Genomic DNA, 26,774 nt, shown 5'->3' on the forward strand with positions numbered 1-26,774 from the left:
GTGAAATTTTTTCTCCCGATCTAAAATCGCGAAAAAAGTAGTTAAAACACTGGTTAAAAATCTGAACCACTATTCCCGACCATCGAACTGAATTTGAATGCTGCTTCTGTAGTGCAAGTGAGGCGAAAAACCGCGGTCAGACGGAAAGCAGTGCTCGTGCAAGATGCGATTGATTCCGATGGTGGTCAAATTTTGCCCTGAAAGGAAGGGATATGTCAATAAGAGCAAAAACAGCAGCAGCTGCAGTAGCAGTCGCAGCCGTGCGAATAACTACTGGCTGTTGACTGCCGTTTGTTCGTTGTTGCTTGTACTGTTGGCCGGACAGGTAGCGGCAGCTGCCGGAACCGATCCGTACAAAATCCTGGGAGTGCAAAAGCACGCCAATCTACAGGACATCCGTCGAGCTTATAAACAACTGGCCAAAGAATGGTAAGGGTGTGCTAGTGAAGAAAAAATCGATTATTTTCTGTGCGTATGAAGGTGATGAGTTTTTTTGGGTTTTTTTTTTGTTCTCACAGGCATCCGGATAAATCGGATCATCCGGAGGCGGAAACTAAGTTTGTAGAGATAAAGCAGGCCTACGAGCTGCTGTCGGATGCTGAACGACGGAAGGCGTACGATCTGCATGGGATCACCAACGAGGATGCCTATCTGTACAAGGAACGGCCGGATTACAGCAGCTATGGACGCTTCCCGGATCCGTTCGAGCAGTTTTTTGGTCACAATTTTAACTTCCACGATCAGGACATCAGCTTGTTCCACAAACTGTCCATCACTTCGAAATATTACGAGACGAACATCGTTCCGAAGAGTCACCACACTCCGCAGATTCTGATGTTCTATTCGGATTGGTGTTTTTCCTGCATGAAAGCGGCAAATTCGTTTAAGAAGATGATCGATACGCTGGAACCGTATGGGGTGACGTTTGCCACTATAAATGCGGGTCATGAGAATCAACTCGTACGGAAGGTTGGCGTTCATTCGCTTCCCTGCGTGATTATGGTACTGGATGGACACAATTATGTGTATAAGGAGAGCGTTTACAATACCCAGCGGGTAGTGGAATTTATCAGACAAAAGTTGCCTTACAAATTGCTGCCCGTAGTCGACGACAGTTCGATCGATTCGTTCCTCCAGGGTTGGGCGGACAATCGAGTGCGTGCGCTAGTGATAGAGCCTCGCATGCAGCCACGTTTACGCTATCTTATCACGGCTTTCCACTTCCGGGAACGGGTAGCGTTCGGTTTCGTTCAGCTGACGTCCGAAAAGAGCAAGCAAATACAGGAACGTTTTAAGTTGCATCCTTCACTGGATTCGTTGCTTATCTTCAACGAGGATGCCAGCCGACCGGTGGCTTCGATTTCGATGTCAGACATACCGACATCGACCCTGACCAACATCATCTCCGTTAACAAGTTCTTAGCACTGCCGCGTTTATCTTCGCAATCGATGTTGGAAGGGGTCTGTCCGGCGGAGTGGAATCGACCGCGCAAGCGGTTGTGCGTGGTTTTGGTGACCGAGAATACGGCCATGCACGATGAGGCTCGTAACGCTATGAGAAGAATTGCGTTGGAGTCCGGTTACAGTCCGGATCGGGTGCGGTTTGCTTACATTTATCAGGAAAAGCAAACCGAATTCATTGATGCTCTGGCGGAACACGGTAAGGTGGAGGAAACTATGCTGAAAGTGGTAATCATTTGGCGGCGCGATACCAAACACATCAAGTACGAGTGGGTACACGAGGCTACCCTGCAGCAGTCGACGGATAAAAGCGGCGTGGAGAACGAAACGCACGAGTTGATCTACAACAACACCAAGCAGAAGCTGGACGGAGCGATTCAGCGTTTGCTGCGGTCGACGGAAGCGTTGAGCTACGAGGCGGAGGTGAAGGTAAGTATTATTTTTCCCTGTAGACAGGGTTGTTCTGCTCTTTGTGCAACTGTATCTTATGTATTATGGTTGGTAAACGGCTGGATAATTCGTAACAACGGGGCTTTGCGTACCTGCAAGTATAAAATAGACCCAACGGTGGTTTTCAGTCTCTTAACAGCAAGTAGTAGGAATAGCCTTCTCAGTCAGGAGCGTCTGTTCTCGGGTTAGGGGCGGTTCCAGATGGATTGACGCTTCCTCAACCTAGTAAGCGTCTGTACTCCATGTGAGGAGCAGCTCATGACAACGTTTGATCCGGAATCCGGGTGGTTGAAATAAGAAACTTGGTGTCTCGGCACTAAAGCTAACATGGTAACCCCATCACTAGACTCGGCAGCATGGCCCTAGCAAAACAACCTACCCAAGCAAACCTACTGCGAACAGTCAGGAAAATTCGACTCGAAACATTCGACATGGACAACAGTAACGAAATAAGGACATGGTATAGTTGCTTGGTCTAATGAGGTACTGACACTGCTGCTCCGGAACAACGAAAGATACAGTAAAACTTTATTCAGCAAAATTGCAGATAATAATTAGTTCTACAAATGTCCCATATATAAATTTTGTTGCCCATTGTAAATCTCGGATCCATCGTAGCCAGCGTTGCTGTTATGACACCATAGCAACTTTTGAATACTTAACACTCGCGGAATTCGGACCTTCTCGGTAAAGCAAACAAGTCTACTAGTCTTCACTTCAGAAACAAGAAATCGAACATAAACGTTCCGTTTATTCTTTTTATACCGACAGCTAATTCTTAGCTGTTCGAAAATGAACAACACATTTTACTCTCTCGAAACTGGCTATTCCAGTACTAGCTCTAGCTGACGAGGGGTGGTAAAAGCTGATATTACAATTCTTCCCCCTTTTAGTAAAGAACAACATGAATATGTTAGCTCTTCGAAACTAATATATCTTATGAATTCTAATCCTATCATGATTAAACAATTTTTTAACAATTTCGAGAATAATTAATATACTGATAACAAAATTAATAGCAAACATAATCTTCGTACATTCTAGGCTTTTTCCTGCGATTCGAACGCCTCAGCGATACTAATTCAGCATTGGCTGTTGGATGACGATGTTCCTCTGCTTCTCGATTAACATCCTCAGGCTCTGCTGCTTCAAAACCAACTGGCGATTCAATATCACCAAAAAGGAATGAGTCCGCGGCGAACCCGTAGAAATCTTCATCCTCTTCCTCGTAAGATTCTCTCCTGCGCTTACCCAAACGTTGAGGGTGATCGAAAATAATTTTCTTGAAATGTTGCTTCTGTTGGCTTGTCAACTTTAATTGTTGCCTATGCGCTGATACAAGCCGACCTCCGAGTGAGACCTGGAAAACATTAGAAGAAATTTGTTTAATAAATTTTGCATTAATCCATCTTCGTATGTCAGTAGGGTTATGGTTCTTATAGAGTATATTATCTCCAGTAGTCAGTTTCATAAAAGGGTCAGGTACTTTAGCATTAGTACTCATAGTAGTTAGGTTTCCATCATGCATTGACCTATTCAAGTTTTTCTTATAATCCATCTTTGGATTAACTAAATCTAGGATAGTTTTTGGCTTAAAAGTGAAAACTCTTTCTGAAGGAAATTGACCAGTCAACCCCAAGCAGGTATTTCTATAGTTAAAAAGAAAATAATTAATTTTATCCTCAATATCCAGTGATTTAATTTCAGGATCCAACAGGAACTTTTTGAATACTTCCTTAACAAGTCGAACCATCCGTTCTGCCTGCCCGTTGCTTTGTGGGTTGTACGGCGGAGATTTCAAAACCTTTATACCTTGACGTTGAAGAAATTTAATGAAAGCAATGGAGTTGAACGGAGGACCACCGTCTGTGACTACTACGTCTGGCAAGCCAAACCTAGCAAAAAGACCGGTAAACTTTTTAATAACCTTGTTGCAATCCGTTCCATTTTGCATAAATTCTAATTCCAGCCACTTGGAAAAACTGTCAATGATTACTAAATATACTTTTTGCTGAAAATAGAAAAAGTCCGCGTGAATGCGACTGAAAGGTCGTGTCGTAGGGACCCAAAATAGAGATTTTGTAGGTTTCGGAACTATTGCCATGTGACTACAGACTCGGCAATTCTTTACAAAGCTTTCAATGTCGTTGTTGAGACCGAACCAATATACACTTCTTCGTGCCATCTGCTTAATTTTGGTGATACCACTGTGATTTTTATGAAGCAGTTTAAGAATGTCTTTCTGAAGCACCGCTGGTATAATTACTCTATCCTGAAATAGAAGACACCCATCTATCTCTTCCAAGTCCTGGTAGTGAGCATGTACATCTTTAAATCTACGTTCCAATCTGTGAGGCCATCCCTCAGCTAAAAATTGTTTGATTTGTTGCAGAAAACTGTCTTTCCCTGTTTCTTTAGCTATCATATGGTAATCCATAGGGAAGTCCTGCGTAAGGTTCAAACTTTTGATGTACTCTCTTTGTAGAGACTTTGGTACTTCCTGAGGCAGCGGAAATCTCGAACAAAAGTCGGCATTGCCCATTTTTGTTGAGGGTCTATAAAGGATTTCAAAGTCGTAAATTGACAGCTCCAAAACGTACCTTTGTAATCGGGTTACGTACATGGTATTCTTCCCCTCTTTGCCAAAGATTCCCAATAGAGGCTTGTGGTCAGTATATACTTTAAATGGCTTTCCATACAGAAATTTATGAAACTTTTTGATAGTTCTGACCAGTGCTAAAGCCTCAAGGTGAAGTATAGGGTAAGATTGCTGTGCCTTGTTCAAAGAGAACGATGTGAAGCTAATAGGTTTTTCCACTCCATCGATTTCATGTGCTATTACACCTCCTAAACCATAGCTGCAAGCATCTGACACTACAATTATCGGTTTAGCCGGATCAAAAAACTCCAGCAGATTTGAGTTTAATAAATAACGTTTACACTCATTGAAAACTCGATCACATTCGTTAGACCAAACAAATTTGACGTCCTTCTTTAGCAAATTGTACAAACAACTGATGCGGGCTGATAAATGTGATATAAATTTGCCGTAGAAATTCAATAATCCGAGGAATGCCTTTAATTCTGAAACATTTCGTGGCGGTTTAGCGTCACGAATAGTTTCCATCTTCTGCGAGCAAGGTTTTAACCCTTTATCAGTAATGATGTGCCCCAGATAAGGCAAACTATCAACAAAAAATTTGCACTTTTTGAAATTAACTTTAATGTTGGCTTTAGATAAACGTTCTAAAACCAATAAAAGCTTATTTTTGCAGTCTATATAATCAGTTCCCGCTATAAGAACATCATCCAAATAACAAAAAACCGCTGAAAGCCCTTTCAAAATTTGATCCATAACTTTTTGAAAAATTGACGCACTTGAAGTTGCTCCTTGTGGTAGCCTATTGTAGGTGTAAAGACCCTTCAAGGTATTTATCACCATAAATTTTCGTGATCTATTGGACAACTTCAATTGAGTGTAAGCACCAGCAAGGTCTAAAGAGCAAAAAACTTTGGCATTGGCAAGAGAAGCGAATAAATCCTGAGCCACTGGAAGTGGGTATGTATTCGGCAATATAAGTTTGTTAATAGAAACACGACAATCGATGACCAGCCTTATATCCTGATCTTTCTTGACCACCACCACTACCGGTGAAGCCCATTCGCTTACTTCTATAGGCGTAATAACCCCATCCTTCTCGAGGGAATCAAGATGTTCTATCACCTTCTGCCTTAACCTTAATGGTACTTCATATGCCTTTCTGAAAATTGGTCGGTCTTCCTTAAGAATCAAATCACCCTCATAGCCAACTATCGGATCAGAAAAGCTTTTTCTAAAAATATGCCCAAACTTACTTTTGATTTCGTCCATCGTATTGCCAATCGTCTTTTCCGATACCGATGTATGGTTGAGCCTAGCGCAAGGTATAAAAGTATTTCGCCATTCTGGGAAAAACGTATCAAGCCATTTGCGACCGAAAAGTGGTAAAATAGTACGTGAATTTTTTTTGTTCTTTAAAATAATTATTTCCTGGTTGTCTTCACGTTTACCGTTTACATGCACTGATACAAAAACTACTCCCAATACTTCCAAACGCGCCCCATCAACTACAACCAAATTATTCTTATATGGCAAAAGAGGTACATGATTTAAATTCTTAAAATACGTATGTTCATCAATGACGCTAACTGCCGATCCGCTATCCACTTCCATAGCCACTTTATATCCTTCAATAAATGAGTCTATCATGCAAGGTTCGCTAATTCTTTTGATTGTAGAAATTTTCATGCATTTTTCTTCTTCCGTTTCAGATTCACTCGTTCGCATATCCTCCCTAAGCCGTTTAAAATAGTCGGGACGACTAGCTATTTTCACTGGAGAATCAGTTACAAATTTAACCTGCAACCTCTTCTTCCGCTTCATTTCAAAACAGTACTTTTTAGTATGTCCATCTTTCTTGCAATAATTGCAAAAATAGTTCCGTTTCCCAGAGAAAGATCGGCTTCTACTCCGGCTTAGACTCCTACTCTTACTTCTAAACTTTCCACGACCTCTCGGATTATGCGACGATCTGTAAATCTTTCTGCCTCTATTCTCTAAATTAGCTACAACCGTCAGCCTATTATCACCAAGCATTCTGGTTCTTACTCCAGCTACCTCTTTATTTACTATAGTTTTCTCGGTTTTGGCTAAGGTTAGATCTTCTTCCTCCAAAAGACGTTGCTGAACATGCTTATCAAACACACCCATGACCAGCTTGTCCCTGATAGCTGTTTCCTTGAAAGCCCCAAACATACAGCTTTCCGCTTGCAGTTTTACCTTCAAAATAAAATCCTCAGCTAACTCACTTTCCGCTTGCATCATATTGTAGAACTTATATCGTTGAAACATATCAGTATCAACCTTGTCAAAACGTTTTTTTAAAGATTCTATGATTTCTTCATAGGATTTCGTATCTAAATCTATGCCCGGGTGCAATAGTTTTAATTCACTGTACGTTTCGACTCCACACAGAGCCAGAAAATACGTTTTTTTATCGGTTTCGGGAATTTTGTTGCATTTAAAAACCCACTCAATTTGCTCAACGTACTGTGCAAAGGAAATAGTTCCTGGCACGTACGATTCCATCGAGCCTATCAGAGGCATTGTAAAATATGCACTTGAAATTACAACAGCTAACCAGTTTCCGGTAAATCCTTCTACCACAGGTCCAGCGTCTCACTTGGTCGAGTTCAGCAAAGCAACAGCAGCAGCACACAAAATCTTGAAAGCAACCAGCAACCGATGACAAAAAAAACCAACCGCAACAATTCCGTTCGTTATATCGTTGTTAAAAATGTCCGCCAAATCCAAATCCTCCAGTGATCGCTTTAAAAAACCGACGATTTGTTGCTCAAAACCATTCGGCAAATATCCACGGGAAAAGCGAAATCCTCTTTCTGTCGATGTATACACAGGCAAACCGAAACACCAGCAAAAACCTGCCGTACTGCCTGGTAAAAGATGACAAAAGGTAAACAAGACAATAAGTCAACTGTGTGACAATAAATGTTTGTTTGCACCTTTGTTTAATAAACAAAGAAACAAAGGTCGCTTTGTTTAATGGAACAAAACAAATGATGGCGTTCCAAAAGCGTAAAATAAAGTCCGAATCTATAACAGCCTATTTTGTTCAGCAGAACAAAATGGAAAACAATTACCTATAGGCAAAATCCGCCTAAAGAAAAAATCACTTCTCCGCTGCGCACACACGTTATATTCTTTTATTTCACTCACGGTGACCGAAAAAAAACTGTACGGGTAAAATCTCCACCTCGTACGCCACTTTTGAATACTTAACACTCGCGGAATTCGGACCTTCTCGGTAAAGCAAACAAGTCTACTAGTCTTCACTTCAGAAACAAGAAATCGAACATAAACGTTCCGTTTATTCTTTTTATACCGACAGCTAATTCTTAGCTGTTCGAAAATGAACAACACATTTTACTCTCTCGAAACTGGCTATTCCAGTACTAGCTCTAGCTGACGAGGGGTGGTAAAAGCTGATATTACAGCAACAAGTAAATATAAGAGGTTATGGGCACCCCGAAGGAAACTGCGCACGGAATACCCCAATATTCCGGTGGATTAGGTTTTGAGAATTGGAGTTTTCGGGTCCAGATGTTTCTAGACGCGATGTTAGTGTTACAAGTCCTGCAGCGGAAGCAGAGAAAAAGGTATTTCTAGATGCGGACCAAAAGGCGAAGAGTTTGATTGTTGGATTCCTGGCTGATGAAATTCTGCCAGTAGTCCGGAATTAGCGCACCGTAAAAGAAATGTGTTCAAGTCTGTGCGAAGTTTTCTCGAAAAAGTCGGTGGCTAACCAAACGCTACTGAGAAAGCAAATTGGACGACTGCGAATCAAAGAAGGGGACCCAATGCGACCGCATACTTTGGCCTTTAATAACTTGGTGAGGCAGTTGAAGACGGCTGGGCCGAACAGGCTGCTTATGGAGATCTCGTGGCACAGTTATTCCTGACATCGCCAGATTCGTGTAACACGGTAGTTACGATGCTCGAAAATATGAAGGAGGAGAATCTTACGTTGGTTGTGGTGAAACAAAGACTCCTGACTGAAGCGCAGAAACGTGCTGATCGAGTGCAAGATTCAGCTGAAGAGAACTCGGCGGCATTTGCACGAAGCCAGCGTAGTGGCAAATTCAAGGGAAAATTTCACAAATGTAGCAAAGTGAGTCAAAGTCATTCTAAAGCAAAACGCGGTCAGCTTCATGGTGAGTCGTAATGATGTAACAAAATCCGACGAAAGGATGGTACACTTCAAACTAGATTCCGGAGCGTCAGATCATTTGATGAACGTCTAGGTATTTTTCGATCCCTGCGAATGCCCTAGGACCCCGGTAGTGATAAAACATATTGATGTGAAACATCACTTTAGCAGGGATCTAGTGTTAAATGGTACTCTGGATATCAAGCCTATCGGAACCTGTGATCAGCTGGCAGATTTATTCACAAAGCCTCTACGAGCTACCCGGCTCAAATTGCTGATATAAAACTTAAGATTGTCGGTTTGAGCGGGCGGTTGGACATTGTAAATCTCGAATCTATCGTAGCTACAGTGACTATAGATTACAGAGGTGACAAGGCACTCAAGAACCGCTAAATTTTGAATCAAAGTATAGAATTACCTTTGTTTAGAATGGTTCTCTGTGCTTTGATTCAAGATTTAGCGGTTTTCAAGTGCCTTGTCGCCTCTGTAATCGCAGTCTGTGTTGCTGGTATGATACCATAGCAACAAGTAAACATAAGAACTTTGTCAAATTTTGCTCGGCTGAGACGGTACTGTCAAATGAGACAAAATTGACTCAAAGTGATCGGACCATCCCTGACTGCCAAAGAAATACAATAGAGATTTGTATAACGCGGATTTCTATAGCGCGGGTACCACGATATTTCTATAACGAGGTTTTCCGCGCATAACAAATACACGTAGCATATGGATATTGAGGTTATTGGGGCTAAACTCGAATTTTAAGCGATTTTGAACAAATACGACCGTGGTGTCTTTTAAGAAGTTGTAGGGCATATAATAGTTGACTCTCTAAGTGTTATACAGAAACCACAAAGTTGCGGGTTGGCCTGCTGGAGGTTCCGGAACATCCGTTGAAATTTTCGTATTGGTAAAGTTGGTTAAAATTGGTAAAATATTTTTGTAGTAACTAAGGTCGGGTAATTGATACAATTTAAAAAAAAAAGTAATAAATAAGTAACCTTAGGAAGGTGCTCCTCTTAGGAAGTAAGGTGCTCCTCCGGAAAATTCAGAATATATCGTGAATTTTTAGTGTAATTTGACTACACAAGAAGTATATTTCGACTATTTCTGAGTCAATTTGGCCATTGGATGGTTTACCGGGAGAAAATTCAAAGCTTACTTGAAATTGGTCACTGGAAATGCAAATGTATTTGATTTGTAACAGATCAAAATGAAATGGAATATCAGCAATCCTCAACTAAATAGGCCGCTCACGACTCGACATGGTCGCTAAAACGTTCACTGGAAAATTAGGATTTGCCGTCAAAGTGAACAATAAGTGAAAATTCATGCTGAAGTCCGCGTTACAATTTGAAAAAGAACATTTGAACATTGAACATTTCGGATTTAGAAACAGAAATTATGCAAATACTGCAAATGTTCACTGACAAAGGTCATTTCGCAAGTTTGTTGAAATTGCCAATTTTGCTAGTGTAATTTGATAGATTTGGTATAGTAAACTGAACTACCGGTAACATTTACTATACTTACAAATCTAATACAAAATTATACAAAAGTTGAGATATTTGCTATTAGATTTGTAAGTATTGTAAGTAACATTTACTATGTTACCGGTAGTACAGTTTACCAGGTATTGTGCTTTTTTGGGAAAATTTTAACAGAAATCTAACTATCGTAGTTAGCCATGGCTATTCCGTAATCCGCATTGACGGTATCTAATATTTTTATGGGTTTTGCCTGAGAAAAAATGAGAGAAAAGTTTCACCTTTTCCTGGACAATTCAGAATGGGGCTTCTTGTAAGACCGAACAGGCTACGAAAACTTTGTTGCTTTCGTCAACGCGATAAGCAGTTCGATGCCCTTAATCATCAATTTTAATTATTTAATATCGGATCTTTCGATGCATTTCATAGTGGGCAGGTTGAGTCATAAACCGCTGAATTTTGAAGTAGGACTACTTCTTTGATTTCTATATTGGGGTGCACTTTAGAAAAACGAAAAGGGAACATGTAACGAAAAGTGGTCATGGTTTGCACGCCTATAACTCAGTCATCCGTCAACAGATTCTAGAGATATTGGTATCAATCGTTTGAAAATTTTTCAAAAAATCCATAACAATACAATAGATTCCATGTTTCCCAAACAGACGTTTAATAATTGAGAAAATATTAGACTATATTCATTATTTCATTATTTTCATGTTTTTGCCTTCCCACGCCAATGCTTCCCTAGCACAGATGACAGAAATATATACGAGATGCGCTATGGGTTTTGATTGTATTTAATTTACGCTCTATAGAATCCGCTCGAAAATTGTTGAGCTTCAGTGGGTGTTGCTTGCTCGGAATAAGGCATCGAAGACATTCAAATTCACCAAGCAAGACGCCAACAATCCGAAGAAGCCACCGACTCGCCCGCCAGCGAACGATATGGTTTTTGCTGCTATCAATACCCAGTAAAATCAATGGATCCTCGCTGCAAGCCGTTAGAAGTAAATCGCCGCTAGCCACAATTGTGACGTTCCAAGGTTGGACACATTCGTGAAAAAGGTTTTGAAATTAGCTGTCGAAAAGCTGGTCCAAACAAAAAGAACAGGCGCTTCCGATTTGTTCAAGGTTGACAATATCTTTGCTAACTGCTGCAAAGGCGGCTCCGATTAAAGCTGTACTACTGGAGTAAATATGCGGGTGCCCCGAACAAAAATCTACTAAGCCAATGAAAACCGTAGCAAAAGGCACCGAAAGCCCCAGAGTCAAAGGAAGTCGTTCCAGCGGAGAAGGTGCCCGAAAAAAACTGTTGCCTAGATGTAAATTTCCTTGATTTGCATTACTAATATCTGGTAGAAAACAATCAGTTCTTTTAAGAACTACTGAATAAAAAGTATACGAAGCAGTTAAATTGATTTTTCTCACATTTTAAAGTGATGTTAGCAGTTTAGTATGAGCGTTCGAAGTATGAGCCCGTCAGAAATTACATGTTTAAACTGTATTAAGACAAACACAACTGTGAGTGCACGTCTGCCATGCTCGTTGCCGTGCCATCCCTGTGTTCAAACAATGTACGGACCGGAGTACGGTTTCGTTGTACCGCCTTTCTTTCGTGTCTATGATTCTCTGCCCTACGTTGATCCGCCTTTGTTACAACTTGCTGCCATTTGCTCTGGTATATAATCAGAAGTAAGTCGGCGAACGGCATCATTTTTGTATTGGCATTGGTACGGTGCAGAAGCAGAACAGACAGCAGAGAGTTGCGATTTCCCTCACTGGACTCGGCAAACTGGTAAAACGCAGCGCAGCGGCAGCAGCAGTAGCGGATCATTGTTTGGTGTAGAGTGCGCTGAACGTGTTGGTACAGGAGCATTGATCTATTATCAGCTGTATTAGAATATTTGGTTGCGGGAGCGGAAGAGCTTGAATCAATGGAAAATGCTCTGTCCGGTAACCATTGTCACCATTGCTTTGGGAGGTGTTGTTTCAAACATTCAAGCCATTCTGCTGGCCGGATTTTCAACCACATAATTTACCACAACACGTCCTTTTTAGGACGAACGAATTTGTTTATGAAGAGATTAAAATTTTCTGCATACTAAATTTCTTTACTTAAATTTCCAAATGTCGCTGATTCTTTAAATCATGAAGAATTTCTTCTGATTTGATCTATAAAACGATAAATATGTGGTGACTCACCATGCGGTCTTCTAACTCATGACGTTGCTTTAATCTTGCCTTCCCACGCCAATGCTTCCCTAACACGGATGACAGAAATATATAGGAGAAGAGCTGTGGATTAAATTCCCTTTGAATCAAAGTTTGAGTGTATTTAATTTACGCTCTATAGAATCCGCTCGAAAATCGTTGAGCTTCAGCTGTTCTTCCCCGGAATAAGGCAACGAAGACATCCAAATTCACTAAGCGAGACGCCAATAAACCGAAGAGTCAACGGATCTTCGTTGCAAGCCGTCTAGAAGTATATCGCCGCCAGCTACAATTGTGACGTTTCAAAGTTGGACACATTCGTGAAAAAGGCTTTGAAGTTAGTTTTCAACAAGAGAAAGCTGGTCCAAATAAAGAACTGGCGCTTCCGCTTCGTTCGCCTATCAAACTTGCTAGCGAGAAGCAAGATTACTAAGTCAATAAAGACCATAGCAAAGGCTTCGAAAACTCCAAAGCCAAAAGAAGTTCTAACGGAGAATGCGGTCCGAAAAAAGCTGCTGCCAAGCAGTAAATTTCTTCGATTTGTATAATTAACAGCTGGTAGAAAACAATCACTTCTTTTAAGAACTACTGAATAAGTATATGAAGCAGTTGAATTGATTTTGCGAACGGCATCATTTTCACGTTGTTTGGGTTACAAATAATAACGAGAGTTACGATTTTATCTCCCTGTCCGGATCCGGACGCGGCAAAGGTGGTAAAACTCGGCAGCAGCCGATTATTGTTTGGTGTGGAGTGGAAATTACGCCGACCGTGTTGGATTCGAAACATCAATCTATTATTGTCAATTGCAAGGAAAATTGTCCAATCAATAAGTGCGCAATCGCTCATAAAAGTACTATTTTAGCTTAAATCGTTTCGGTCTCTTCGGCGCACTTATTGCTTGGAAGATAACGAAAAAGGGCGCCGAAGATCGAAACGATTTAATGCAAAATAGCACTTTATGAGCGATATCGCACTTTGGATGGTACAATTTTACTTGCAATTGACAATAAGCTGCTATAATAGAATATTAAATATGCTAGAAAACCCAAAGTTTGGTCGCGGAAGCAAAGGGTTTAAATTGGTGGGAATAGTGATGTCCGAAATTTTCAATTATTCGATTACCGATTAATCGGTGAGCCTTGTCTGCACTAATCGATTAATTCAACTATTCGTGCTAGAGAGCTTTCTGACAGCTCAAGCACCCACACTAGCGAACACGAAATACGCGTGTATATACATGATGTTTACCTCATTTTAGGGAACAGCTGATGCTGGAGGAACAAACCGAAAAATAGCGATTACTAGTTGTGTTTCTCCGTTTGCCACACTGCAGAGCACATATTTCGGTCAAATTTTTCATCCTGTTCCAAATTCAAGCACATATTTTGAAAATTTGCTGGTATTTAAGCCAGCGGAAGACGAAACTCATTCTGTACCTTGGTGACAAAGGAATGCATCTCTTTTGTTTACTGTTGTTGTTTGCCTCATTTCATGCACCAATACACACATAACTGGAAAGATCTAGTGGTCTTCGATTAGAAATATTCGCATATTTCTTTGCATAATTCGATTAATCGAGCGATTATGAACGATTACCGAGCATTATTCGGGGATTATACGTACTGATTGAACTATTCGATTAATTCAACTACTCGTGCTGGCATTATTCGATTAAAAATTATTCGAATATTCCTTGTGTTATTCGATTAGTTGAATTAATCGAACGATTAACGGACATCACTAAGCCCATCTGAAGGACGAAAGTTGACAATGGACACTACGAGTCAGAAATTTGAGAATTAGAGATTAATGAACGGACCTTTTCAGGTCCACCATATAAATTAGCTGAAGAGTTGAAATTATGAATTTCTCACATGAAAGAACACAATTCTTTAATGCGCAACTTGAGCATCTATATATGAAATTCATACAAAAATCACCGGCTTTAGCATTGGGAGAAAAATTGCGCTACATTCGTAGTCCTACTTCAAGCCTGCGCCCGTGCCACTAGGCATGGACCCTTATACTTTTTATTCCTATTTCACATTTTTCAATTCAAGGTTGAATGAATATAATTCCGAACTCAAAGAACAATTTTCGCTTGTTGACATCTTTTACGGATGTTCCGGATTTGTCGGAGAATCGCATGATGGCTTCTCAATAGCACGGGTTGCTTACTTTACTTATATTACGCCAAATAATAAGCCATAGGGACTTTAAAAAGAATTTTGAAGCTATGAGAAGACTTCACAGAAATGAAAATTTAGCGAATGGTCGCTTATCCGCGATAGAATGTTACTCTTCAACCGGTTCGCTGAATGCAGATCAAATTCGCCACCTATGTATCGAATAATTTCGACTCCACTGCACTGAAACTGATCGACGACCACGATATAATTAATGCTATAAAAGGCTTGTTACAACATCATCGCACTCTCTTATTCCATTACGCCGTAGTACAGGAAACGTCAGGAAACTACTTACCAGTGTACTTTAATGTAAGGTTCATTATAGATTTAAAAATTTAAAAAGTGGCTTAGTGTGGCAGTGAAATATCCGAAAATTCTTGAGTTATCGCTAGCGAATGTTCCGGACAGGCTTGGCATACACTTTTCGCCTCGATTTTGCTCTTTTGATTACTGCATCTCAGCTAAGCAAAATTTGAAAAAGTGATGTATGGGGCATTTGTAGAATTTATTATTATCTTCAATATTGCTGAAGTAAGCATTACTGTGCATTTTGTATTTATGGCGCTATAAGGCTGCTACCCTCTTGGTAGCAAAAAGAGCGCTCTTTTTGCTACCAACGGCATTGCTGCCCAACAGCGCCGTCAATACTAAAGATACAACTTCACTTGCTTCAGCATTATCTATACCTATAAAGAAGGATTTCTGTCTGTCTGTCTGTCTGTCTGTCTGTCCGTATGTTCCTTATAGAATCGAAAACTACTGAACCAATCGGCATGAAAATATGCATGTAGATGTTTTCTGGGGCCAGGAAAGGTTTTAGTGATGGTTAGAAACCCCTCCCCCCACTAAGAGGGGGGGCTCCCATCCAAATGAAACACAAATTTCTGCATAACTCGACAACTAATCAAGCAAATAGAACAAAATTTGGCAGGTGGGTGTTTTCGGTGACAAGAATTTATTCTATGGTAAATTGAGACCCCTCCCCTCTTTATAAGGGGAATTATAACTCCTCTCCTCTTTAAAAGGGGGGGCTTCCATACAAATTTCCTCATAACTCGAAAACTAATCAAGCAAATGGAACCAAATTTGGCATGTCAAGGTTTTCGAGGGCAAGAATATTTTCTATAGTAAATTAGGACCCCTCCCCACTTTAAGAGGAGGGGCTCCTGTACCAAAGAAACACAATTTTCCTCATAACTCGAGAAGTAATTAAGCAAATGGAACCAAATTTGGCATGTGGGTGTTTTTGGAGACAAAAATTTTTTCTATGATGAATTGGGACCCCTCCCCGTTTTAGGAGGGGGGGATCCTATACACATGAAATACAAATTTCCTCATAACTGAAGAACTAATCAAGCAAATGGAACAAAATTTGGCATGCGAAAGTTTTCGAGGGCAAGAATATTTTCTATGGTGAATAAGGACCCCTCCCCACTTTAAGAGGGGGGCTCCTATACAAACGAAATACAAATTTCCTCATAACTCGAGAACTAATCAAGCAAATGGAACAAAATTTGGCACGTGGGTGTTTTTGGAGACAAAAATTTTTTCTATGATGAATTGGGACCCCTCTCCACTTTAGGAAGGGGGGCTCCTATACAAATGAAATGCAAATTTCCTCATAACTCGAGAATTAATCAAGCAAATGGAACCAAATTTGGCATGTGAAAGTTTTCTAGGGCATGAATATTTTCTATGGTGAATTAGAACCCCTCCCCACTTTAGAAGGGGGGGGCTCCTATACAAACGAAATACAAATTTCCTCATAACTCGAGAACTAATCAAGCAAATGGAACCAAATTTGGCACGTGGGTGTTTTTGGAGACAAAAATTTTTTCTATGATGAATTGGGACCCCTACCCACTTTAGGAGGGGGGGCTCCTATACAAATGAAATTCAAATTTCCTCATAACTCGAGAACTAATCAAGCAAATAGAACCAAATTTGGCATGTGGAAGTTTCTGGAGGCAAAAATATTTTCTAAGGTGAATTAGGACCCCTCCCAACTTTAAGAGGGGGTGCTTCTACACAAATGAAATACAAATTTCCTCATAATTCGAGAACTAATCAAGCAAATGGAACCATATTTGGCATGTGGGTGTTTTTGGAGGCAACCATTTTTTCTATGATGAATTAGGACCCCTTACCTTTTTAAGAGAGGGGGCTTTTTTCTATGGATTTCCCCACTTTAAGAGGGGGAGGCTCCTATACAAATGAAAAACAAATTTCCTCATAACTCGAGAACTAATCAATCAAATGGAACCAAATTTGGCATGTGGGAGTTTTAGATGGCAGAAATTTTTTCTATAGTGAATTACGACCCCTTCCCCTTTTAAGAGGGGAGCTCCCATACAAATGAAATTCAAATTTCCTTATAACTTGAGAACTAATCAAGCAAATGGAACCAAATTTGGCATGTGGGAGATTTTGGAGTCTTGAATTTATTTTACGATAGTTAGAGACCTCTCACCCCTGTGTACTCTCATACAAATAAAACAGAAATTTTTGCGAAACTCAAAAACTAATCGAACTCGAGAAATTCGAGACTCTTCCATAAAACATTAGTCAATACAAGACCACAAAAACTATCTATAGTAACACTAGATCATTCAGGACGAGACGGTCGCGAGTGTTGCCGGTGACCCGCCGTCGGAAGCGCCGCCCACTGGGCTTGCAAAACTCGAGATTGTGACAAAGATCATCCGAGATTCATGATTTATGTACAACACAGGTTAATTTGTGGCAATACGAAGTTTGTCGGGTCAGCTAGTTATAGATAATTACAAGCTCTACAAATGCCCCATATATCACTTTCTGAAATTCTGCTTGGCTGAGGAGCAGTAATCGAAAGAGCAAAATCAAAGCGAAAAGTGTATGCCAAGCCTGGTTCCGGACGATCTGGAAGACCAAGAGGGGATTTTTTCTGTCTCACCAAGCATCTGTAAGATGGAAAAATATATACTTGACATCTTTCCCAAAGGAACCATGGTCGTGTTGATTCAAAATTTCGTAAAATTCGGGTATAGCCCCAATTAACTTAATATCCATATGCTACGTGTACTTGTATAACGCGCTTCTTATAACGCGGTCCCAATTATCCGCTTTATACAAATATCGACTGTAAATGGAAAGAGTGTCTTGCTCCAGCTACTGAACGGGCGAGCGGCTCGATCGTCTGTGATTACCGTGGCATTACGCTTATCAACGCCGCTTAAAAATAAGCCGTATGAATAAAACAGTTTGCTTTGCTTTTCCTGTATAAATGTGGGAGCGTTTGCTCTAACTCTTTTATTCATACGGCCTAATGCCTCTAGGACTTGACCCTTCTTTATCGATAGTCTTCGCAGCCGGTTATTAGAGCACAGGACAATTACGGGGATGCAACGATCCTATAGTATACTACCGTGAATCGCATAACAGTCCCGTTTTCTATGGAGTTTCCTATATTAATGGGACTGTTATGCGATTCACGGCAGTATACTGATCATCCATTATGATCACGACCGTCGCGCTTCACCAGAAAGATGCCTGTTGTAAAGACATGACCGGTTTCGACTGATGCTACCGCATAAAAATGTCCGTTTTGGCTAAGTGCTTCTTCACCGTTTGGCCAGTTGCTCCGACCTCGTTGAAAGAACGCCTGTCGGTTTATTATCAAAACATGCGAGGATTACGCGCTAAAATCGACGAATTTTTCATTGCTATGGCGAAATCGAATGCTGACAGCATCGTCCTCGCTGAAACATGGCTCGATGAGAAATTCTATTCTGCGCAGTTGTTTGGTGTGAATGTGCCGGTATTCCGCTGTGATCGGAGCTCATACAATAGCAACAAATCACGTGGCAGCGGAGTATTGATTGCGGTTTCTACAAGGCGAAGTGCTTCCATTGATCCCATTATCATTTGCAACTCACTCGAACAACAATGAGTAAGAGTAAGGTTGGCCGTTCAAACAATGAGCATCGGAGTTATTGACCTTTCACCCGACCGTTAGGCGGATCCGATTAGCATTAACGATCACATTTGCTCTGTCGAAGCTGTTTATTCAAACCTAACGATTTCCGATCCGGTCTCATCTGGAATTTCTCATGAAGTGAGTCCACCAATAGTCAACCACCAAGGCTTGGCGCAGATTAATACGGTTGTTCGGAATCGAATTAGCCAAGTTTTGTAGCAGCTTCTTATGGGCAGCTCAAACTGCAAATGTATTTCTCTAAGAATTTGCTAAAATATAATCAAGGTATTACTTACAACGATTTGCCAATACTCACTTTTCTACACACCGTTTCTGACCAATATTGCCTCGTTTTTTTACCGGTTTACAATAACGTGGTTCGGCTATTTAGAAATAATTATTTTATTTATTTATTTTATAACAGCATTAATCTCACTTACTTTACTGAAGTTTTTGGAGCGTCTTAGTAAAAAACGAAACCCTGAAATTAAATAAAAAGAAAACTGATCCAATTTAATTCTACTATGTATGTTTTATTCTTGACAGATACGTATTTCGCCTACGACTTGCAGGCTTCCTCAGTGTCTGTTTTCGAACTAAATTAGCCAAAGCAATTTTCCAGTTTTTATAGGAGCTTAAGGTTACGTGATTTATGTGTGGGACTAAACATGGGACTAAACTACGCAGTAACAACGACACCAAACATCGAGAACACTACCGTCGACATGGAAACAAACAGCAGTTAGCATCTGTGATCTTCAACCCTCCCAAATAAACCACGCCAGAACAACGGTCGCCGAGGTCATCAAAGAGAATCATCATCAAAAGAAGAGGAACCCTGAAGTTCGCATCGTCAAGGAACTGAAAGAAAAACCAGTATACTACGTAAAGGCAGACAAAGGAAACAAGGTGGTTATGATGGACAAGGAGGACTACGATAAACAGATGCAAGATTAAATAAACAACGGCCCATATAGACAGCAAAGGAACGACCCACTACCCGAAATAGTTAAACGAGTTAATCGTCAATGCGTTAATGCGGGAAATAACCACGGCAAACGGATCACCCACGGAAAAGATTGCCAAGTGGTTGGTAACCGAGTTCCAAAGAATGCCAATAAAATTCCCGAGTCGTTCTGTCAGCAGCACACGAGAGCTCGTCGAGCACCTAAAAACATCGGGAGAACTAGCAGAAGACGACATAATGATCTCTTTCGGTGTTACGGCCTTATTCCCAAGCGCCCACGTGAAAGAGTCGATAGGCCTCTTGGAAGACTGGCTATTGAAACAACCTGAGGACAACGCATGGAGAAAAAAGGTGGGAGGTTATTTAAAGTTGACACGTTTGTGTGTGGAGGAGAACTACTTTACATTTAGAGGCAATTATTACAAACAATTGAAAGGTGCACCGATGGGCAATCCATTATCACCGTTCCTGTGTGAGCTGCTCATAACTAACATTGGAAGAAAGCTGGAACAAAACAAGGTGCTCCCAAAAAGATGGTGGCGATTCCAGCTCAAAAATAAGTTGGGATCAACTAAACACCCGATTGAACAACACAGAAAATCCGGGATTTATGAAATCAGTTGCCCACATTGCGAAAAGGTTGACATCGGCCAGACTAGAAGGAATCTGGAAACACGTACTAAAGAACACTTGGCAGAGGTAATAGAAGCATCAAGAGATGCCGAGAAGGGTCTAAAACGCCATTTTAGATCAAAAGTGGCTGAGCATATCTTCAATGACAACCATCCGCTGACCATTGACAACGCAAAAGTAGTAAACAACTGCTCTGCGTGGAAGATGGATGTAACGGAAAGTTTAGAGATTTACAAGAGGTGCTCCTCCACTTTACTAAGCAAAGACCCTGGAAACGGTTACTCCTGGCTTTTTAAATATGTATGTATGTATGTATGGGGTTAGCCACCATCACCTCAAGGGTTTCCCATTGTATGCAAGTAGAATTACTGCAGAATCGAATTTATCTACCTAGCAACTTTTATGACAATCCTGCTCGTGAAGGACCAAAAGGAGTTGGGTGGATCTCTAAGCTTATATGATTCCACGGGAATGTAAGGCACTCCTTCCAGCATAGACTTCCGGTTTCTCGATACATAACTTCGCCTTGCAAACTTATCTTGCAATGATGATTTGTGTGCTAGAAGGGCGCGTCAAAATCCTCTCCGATCTTATATGGCTTGGGCTGTCTACCACATCCCTCATCCAGTCTTCGATTCATCCGATACCCTGATGCTCCTTCCCCTTTACGATAATGATGGTATATGGCAATGTAATAAGATATGAGTTATATGATACTTTATACTTTATATACATTATATGATATAAAGATATATGGACAAAAATAGAACAATCTCACCAGCAGTCCTTCGATTGGAATAGAGTTGCATCATTTGAGTTTACATGAGTGCTTCCATTATTAATTTAATTTTTCTTCTGGTATCCATGAGCACTATCTAAACTTTCTTCGGCCCGAGTTTTCACTGTAGAGTAGGAGGTGCTTGCTCCATGAGCTAAAACGAAACAAATCATTAAAATAACTTATGTTAAGCTTACCTACTAACAAGGTCGTGTGGCTCAGCTGTCATCCAAACCCGCAGTTTCGAGATCAGGCAGCCGGAAACCACCCAGCATCGCACCTCCTAGCTTGGGTACTCAGAAGAGCATTACCGGGAAAGGCCACGTGGAGGCACTAGGTAGGGGCTTGGGATGGCTGGAGCAATGTTGGACGCTTCCTCATTTGCCTTCCCCATTTCATACCCATTAGATTTTGGATCAGATTTTGGGCCAAAACTAGATTTTCGTCCTGGACCAAACTTTGGACCTGGACGAATTTGATTTTGGATTAATTGTTGGACCAAATCTCGGACCAGATTCTGGAACGGGACCAAGTTGTAAACCAAATTTTGAACCATATTTTCGAACAGTTTGTGGGCCAGATTTGGGACCTGGAGCGTATTTTGGGTCATCGTTTTTTGATCTGCTTTTAAATCACCAACTAGATTTTGGATCATGCTTTGAACTATAGTTCCGGATCTTGACCGTATTTTCGACTTGTTTTAAACTACAACAAGATTTTGGATCAGATTTTGAACAGGACCCGGACTAGATTGTGGACATTTTTTATCAAATTTTATTCCAGATTTTGTAACAAATTTTGGAACAAATTTGACTTATATTTTAAACCTAATTTTGGATTACATTTTTCATTATATTTTGGACAAGACTCTGGACCTGAATCAGATATTACCCCTCCTTCAGTTTCAGGAACAGCTTTGTGACCACACCACTCGCATACATAATTCGTACAGCTGTCTTCATCCTGTACTTCACTCCACTTGAGAGTGCCTGAGAGTACTGAGGTTCAGGCTGTTTTTGGCGCCCCCTAGAGGTAGCAACCCTTGGTGGGGGTCAGGCCCTTGGGGGGGGGAGGCCCTTGGGTTGCTGCATTCAACCACTCGATCAGGCAGAATAGAACTACAGAATGTAAGATCCGAAAGCTCTTTCTTTATCGAACGCTGAAGTCAACTGTTGATGACGCTAGTTTCTTGAGACAATGGATCGCCGCCGCAAAGCATCCTTCTTACGGTTTTCCGGTATTCTATCATTCTCCCATCGAAGCATCGAGTAGCGATTTTTCTACAGAAGACCGTCATGACCAACTATAAAACTGTTTCCTTCAAGTTCGCAAGGCTCGTGACACCAACCGGCTCACCAATGATCGCGCTACCTCCCAGCCTCCCATTTTGTGCACACAACATTGGTACGATAACGTCGGAACGCAACAATCCTCCTACAAGACTCCATATATGGGAGGGCCTTGGGAAAGATTTGTCTGGTCTGTTAAATCTACTGCGAAGGATCCTTATACAGAGGGAAAATTACCAAAACCCTGACTCCTAGTCACATTCTTTTGGGAAACTATTGGAGCTAATTAACAGCGTTTTTGATGGAGTATCCCTAATTGCACTTAAACCTACAATTTCGTTCGAATTTCAGGACCTGCTGGACGAGCATGCCCAAGGACTGGTCATTCGCATCCTGAACAAGGTCCTGCTGGCGTTCGAGTACATGACGGAAAACCTAGGCCAGGAGCACATTTTGCCGGCACTATCCGTTATGGGAACGGTTGCTTTCATACTGGCCGCCGGCTATCTGATGTCCTATCTGGTACGCATTGAAGAGGAAAACATCCAGAAGAAGCAAAGCAAGAGTGCAGATGGGAAAAATGGTACCGTAAAAACTAAAGTTAACTGCTTTGAATTGCTTCATCTGACAAATTTTTCGCGACAGGTAAAACCACCAACTACGTTCCGGAGCTGCGCCTGCACGAGCTGCGGGCGGAAAAGTACAACGGATTGGTACGGTTGCTGAAGCCCGGTTGTCGCACCATCGTCCTGCTGACGGATATGCAGTCGCGCAACAAGCTGATTCCGGCTTTTCACAAAGCCGTATGGCCCTACCGGAAGTAAGTGTGCAAATTTGCAGAGCGTGAACTACCAGTATTTAGTGATATTTTATAAACACACAGTCTCGGTTCCGATTCTTCCGATTCCGATTCTTCCAGGAACAAAACACTAATGTTCGCCCATATGTTGATCGAAAAGGGAATCGGCTGGTATGCCGAACTGTTGCGCCTCTCGCTGTCCGAATCGCGCGAGATGAAAATCAACCCACGCAACTGCATCGGCACGGTGATTGCACTCAACGGGCACCGGAAGTATTTCTGCATGTACCACGCTAAACATCCGGAGTCCAATCGGGGCGCGAAGGTAAGTGATTAGTGGCTAAATTTGGTGATTTTCCTTTAAAGTTATGTTTTCCTTATCTCCAAACTGGTACATACAGCGCATGATGAAGATGACCCGACAGCTGAGTACCCTGCCATCCGACCCGGAAGCCGGTGCCTTCCTGGGGCTGGATAGTTCCGACTCGGAAGCGAGCACATCGGACATATCGGAGCCAAAGATTTTGCTGGAGGAGAACCTCCTGGACGGTTTGCCCAACTGGTTGGACCGGCTGTTTGAGGGTACCACCCATCGGTACTGTATCAACTATTGGCCGGACTTCACTTCGAAGTAAACTTTCCACAACAACAGACAGTTTTTGACAGAACCTTTGTGAAGTGATTGCAGTTATTAGTTTGATGAAGCCAAAGAAGAGAGGTCCGAAGATGCAGTCGAAGGGTCGACAAGTTTTGTATTGTTCTGAGATTTGCCGAAAGACACGAGCAGCGCAGCATGCAGTTTGCTCGATAAATTTTCCTCGTTTTATCTGTTTTCTATTTTCTAATGACACTTTTTACAGTTTAAATCTAGTAATATATCTGTTATCAGGGTAAGTAATTTATTTGATCGACTTCAGATTAATAATTGTTGAATTTACAGCTAATTTCGCTAACAAGCAAAGTCAGTCAGTCAGTCAGTCAGTCAGTCGGTAGTGGAGATAACTGATCTAGTCAAATTTAACCTATAGAAATACTGGCAGAAGGGGGAAACAATGTTAATGTTTCCCAAAAAATAGGAATATTCATCTTGATTACCTATAATATAGTAAAATAGTTTGAGTCTAGAATATAAGCAAGCTAGAATATCCGAGTATAAAACAAAATTAGAACCAATTTCCTATGAACTTTCGTTTCACGAAACAGATAGCTTTCACGGGGTAAAAAAAAAGAAATGAAACGTTTTCCCTTCGCGCCTGTCACGCCACGCGAGAAGTCACAATAAACGATAGAAGAAAAAAGAAGTATGAAGACAGACAAAAATCGAAGACTGCACTTGACTGCATTTCCGGTAGTTCCATCTAGCGAAAGTTTCACTCCGATCTAATGTAATGTAGCTGCCAATATCTGTCCGGGCACATGAAGGAGCCAGAAGGGAAAACTGCGGAACTCAACCAATCACCAAACAGAACGGTGTGAATGAATTAGTATTAAACTAAACAGGAGATGCCCCATAGCCGCTCGGGATGCTTGTTTACGACGCGTATGAAATTTTTAAAACTAATCGAACTTTTGAAATCCAGGAAACTACTATGTAACTAGGCTAGGCTCGAGCAGCGTTTGATTTGCGTATACGCCACGAACGAATAGTGCTAGATAAAGATCACTACACACTAGAAAAGGGTTGCCCCGACGGAAGGCTTCGATAAGCTCGCCGAGAAGCTCTGTTAGGTAAACGCGAACAACATTTAAAATAAAGAAAAAACCTTCACACAACACACAAACACTTTCCGGTGACAATTTGGGTAACTTTCACACGAATGGTTGGCTTTGGAATGTTTTTTGCTACTACACGAAAGAAAATTCCATTAAATCTAGCTTACTTGCAGGTTCCCCATGTTGGCTTTGAAGAATACATTGGCCGGCCGTAGGCCGATCGCACATTCCATTTCTGATCCTAGATTCGCCATGAAGGAATGAGGAGAGTTGTACGGAATAACCAGACCCAAGTTCAGGAGTAAAGCTTGCTCATGCTTCGGAGAACCGTGAATGCAGCGACCAAAACGCACAGCGACCTCGTGGTGCGTGCAGGAGAGGTAAGGAAGGTAACCGTGAAGGCGTCGAAGGCAGTACAGACGGACGACTGCCCGTTGACGGAGTGTCGCAATGCTGTCCAGGAGGTCACGGAAAGCGCTACCAGCAGCGGTAAGGCGTCCGCCAAGCGTATGAGACAGTCCCCGGAGGATAGCTCCCCTGGTGGACCGAAAAAACGACTGATCGGTAAAAGCCCTCATGCTAGCGAGTTAGCAGAGCTAACCGATAACCCATAACTGGCAAGAAAGCGAGCGAAGAAGGGCGACGCTCTTATCCTGAAAACCGACGGGTCGAAATACTCGAAGGTTCTGAAGGCCATGAGAGGAGACACCCTACTCAGGGATCTGGGCGCGGACGTGCGGAGTATCCGCTGCTCACGCACGGGCGATATGATCCTTGAGTTAAAGAAGGACGCCACCAAGAAGAGTTCCGCATACAAGTCCATAGCGGAAAAAGTGCTCGGGGACGGAGTGCAGGTACGGGCTTTCACACCAGAAGTGACTCTCCAGCTTAAGAACCTGGATGGGATCACCGAAGTGCGCGAGGTCGTACAAGCTCTCAAAGAGCAAAGTGGAGTGGTGGTGGTAACCGAGGCGGTTTGCCTACGCAAGGGCAAGAGTCCGGCCGGGACCCAGGTAGCCATCATACAACTTGCGTTGGAGGACGAAAACGAAGCCCTGAAAGCTGCTGGCTAAAAGTGGGGTGGTCGGTATGCCCACTGAGCGTGCTCAAGCAGTCGGAAGCTTGCTTCTGGTGCTTCGAGCACAGACATAAAGCCTGGAACTGCAAGGGGCCAGATAGGAGCCAATTGTCAACTGCAGACGAGGGATTTACGGTTGCCAGCTGTTATGCTCCGCCGAGTTGGTCTATCGAGTAGTTTCCGCGGATGGTAGACCAAGTATCAGTTGTACTGACTGGTTTAAGACCGGTGGTTGTGGTGGGCGACTTTAACGCTTGGGCGGTAGAGTGGGGAAGTCGTCGCACGAACCATAGGGGTCGGCGATTCTGCTTGAGGCTCTGGCAAAGCTTAACGTAGATCTGGCCAACGTTGGCAACACAAGTACCTTCAGTAGGAACGGTGTGGAGTCTATCCAGGTAACCGCTAAGCACTGAATTAAGCTTGAAAGCTGCTCTAAATTTGCAAGTTACATGCTGCCAGATATAATTCAGCATTGTCAAAGCATAGCAGCTTTAAAATGGCATTCTCAATGCTGAATTAATATTTACTTGAAGCACTATGAAAAGCTGATTAGATGCTCTAAGCAAGCTTTATTGCCGTTACCGGCATCAAAAGAGATTTTGAACACTGCTCACACTTGCAGGAAATCTCCTTGCGAACGTACGCGTGATAACAGAAAAAATGCTTCCCTCTCTTTTTGTCTTACGCAAAATCCTGCACCGCCGATTGAATAAACATCAACACGAATCTATAGGGCATATGCATACGGATAATATGCAAGAAATATTTCTATACATGTATGCCATCACATAAAAAGAAAATAAAAGGTAGGTAATTCTCCCAAAGTGCAACTTATGGAAGATATGTGAAAAACAAAATCTTTCCCTCCATTCCGCCTTGATAAGCAAATCAAACACCCGAGTTAAGAATTTCGGTAATTTAAGTAGAGCTATTGGCAGCTGATTCGCAACTACCGTTTACAGATCAACTGGTAAAGGCGTTGCCCTACTCCTCC

General features: G+C 41.8%; 1 protein-coding gene across 2 annotated transcripts; it reads left to right on the forward strand.

Moving 5' to 3' along the window:
- LOC128737439 (dnaJ homolog subfamily C member 16) lies at positions 1-24,796 on the forward strand. 2 transcript variants are annotated; one of them, XM_053832078.1, is made up of 6 exons: positions 1-429; positions 519-1,890; positions 22,542-22,773; positions 22,836-23,010; positions 23,074-23,314; positions 23,391-24,796. In XM_053832078.1, the coding sequence occupies exons 1-6, from the start codon at positions 164-166 to the stop codon at positions 23,622-23,624; spliced, it is 2,520 nt and encodes an 839-aa protein (XP_053688053.1). In that variant the 5' UTR covers positions 1-163; the 3' UTR covers positions 23,625-24,796. The 2 variants fall into 2 exon arrangements, with proteins under 2 accessions (XP_053688053.1, XP_053688060.1); XM_053832085.1 differs by having other exon boundaries at positions 23,110-23,314.
- Positions 24,797-26,774: the final 1,978 nt, after the last annotated feature.

Source organism: Sabethes cyaneus, chromosome 1, assembly GCF_943734655.1.
Source record: "Sabethes cyaneus chromosome 1, idSabCyanKW18_F2, whole genome shotgun sequence".
Classification (NCBI taxonomy): domain Eukaryota; kingdom Metazoa; phylum Arthropoda; class Insecta; order Diptera; family Culicidae; genus Sabethes; species Sabethes cyaneus.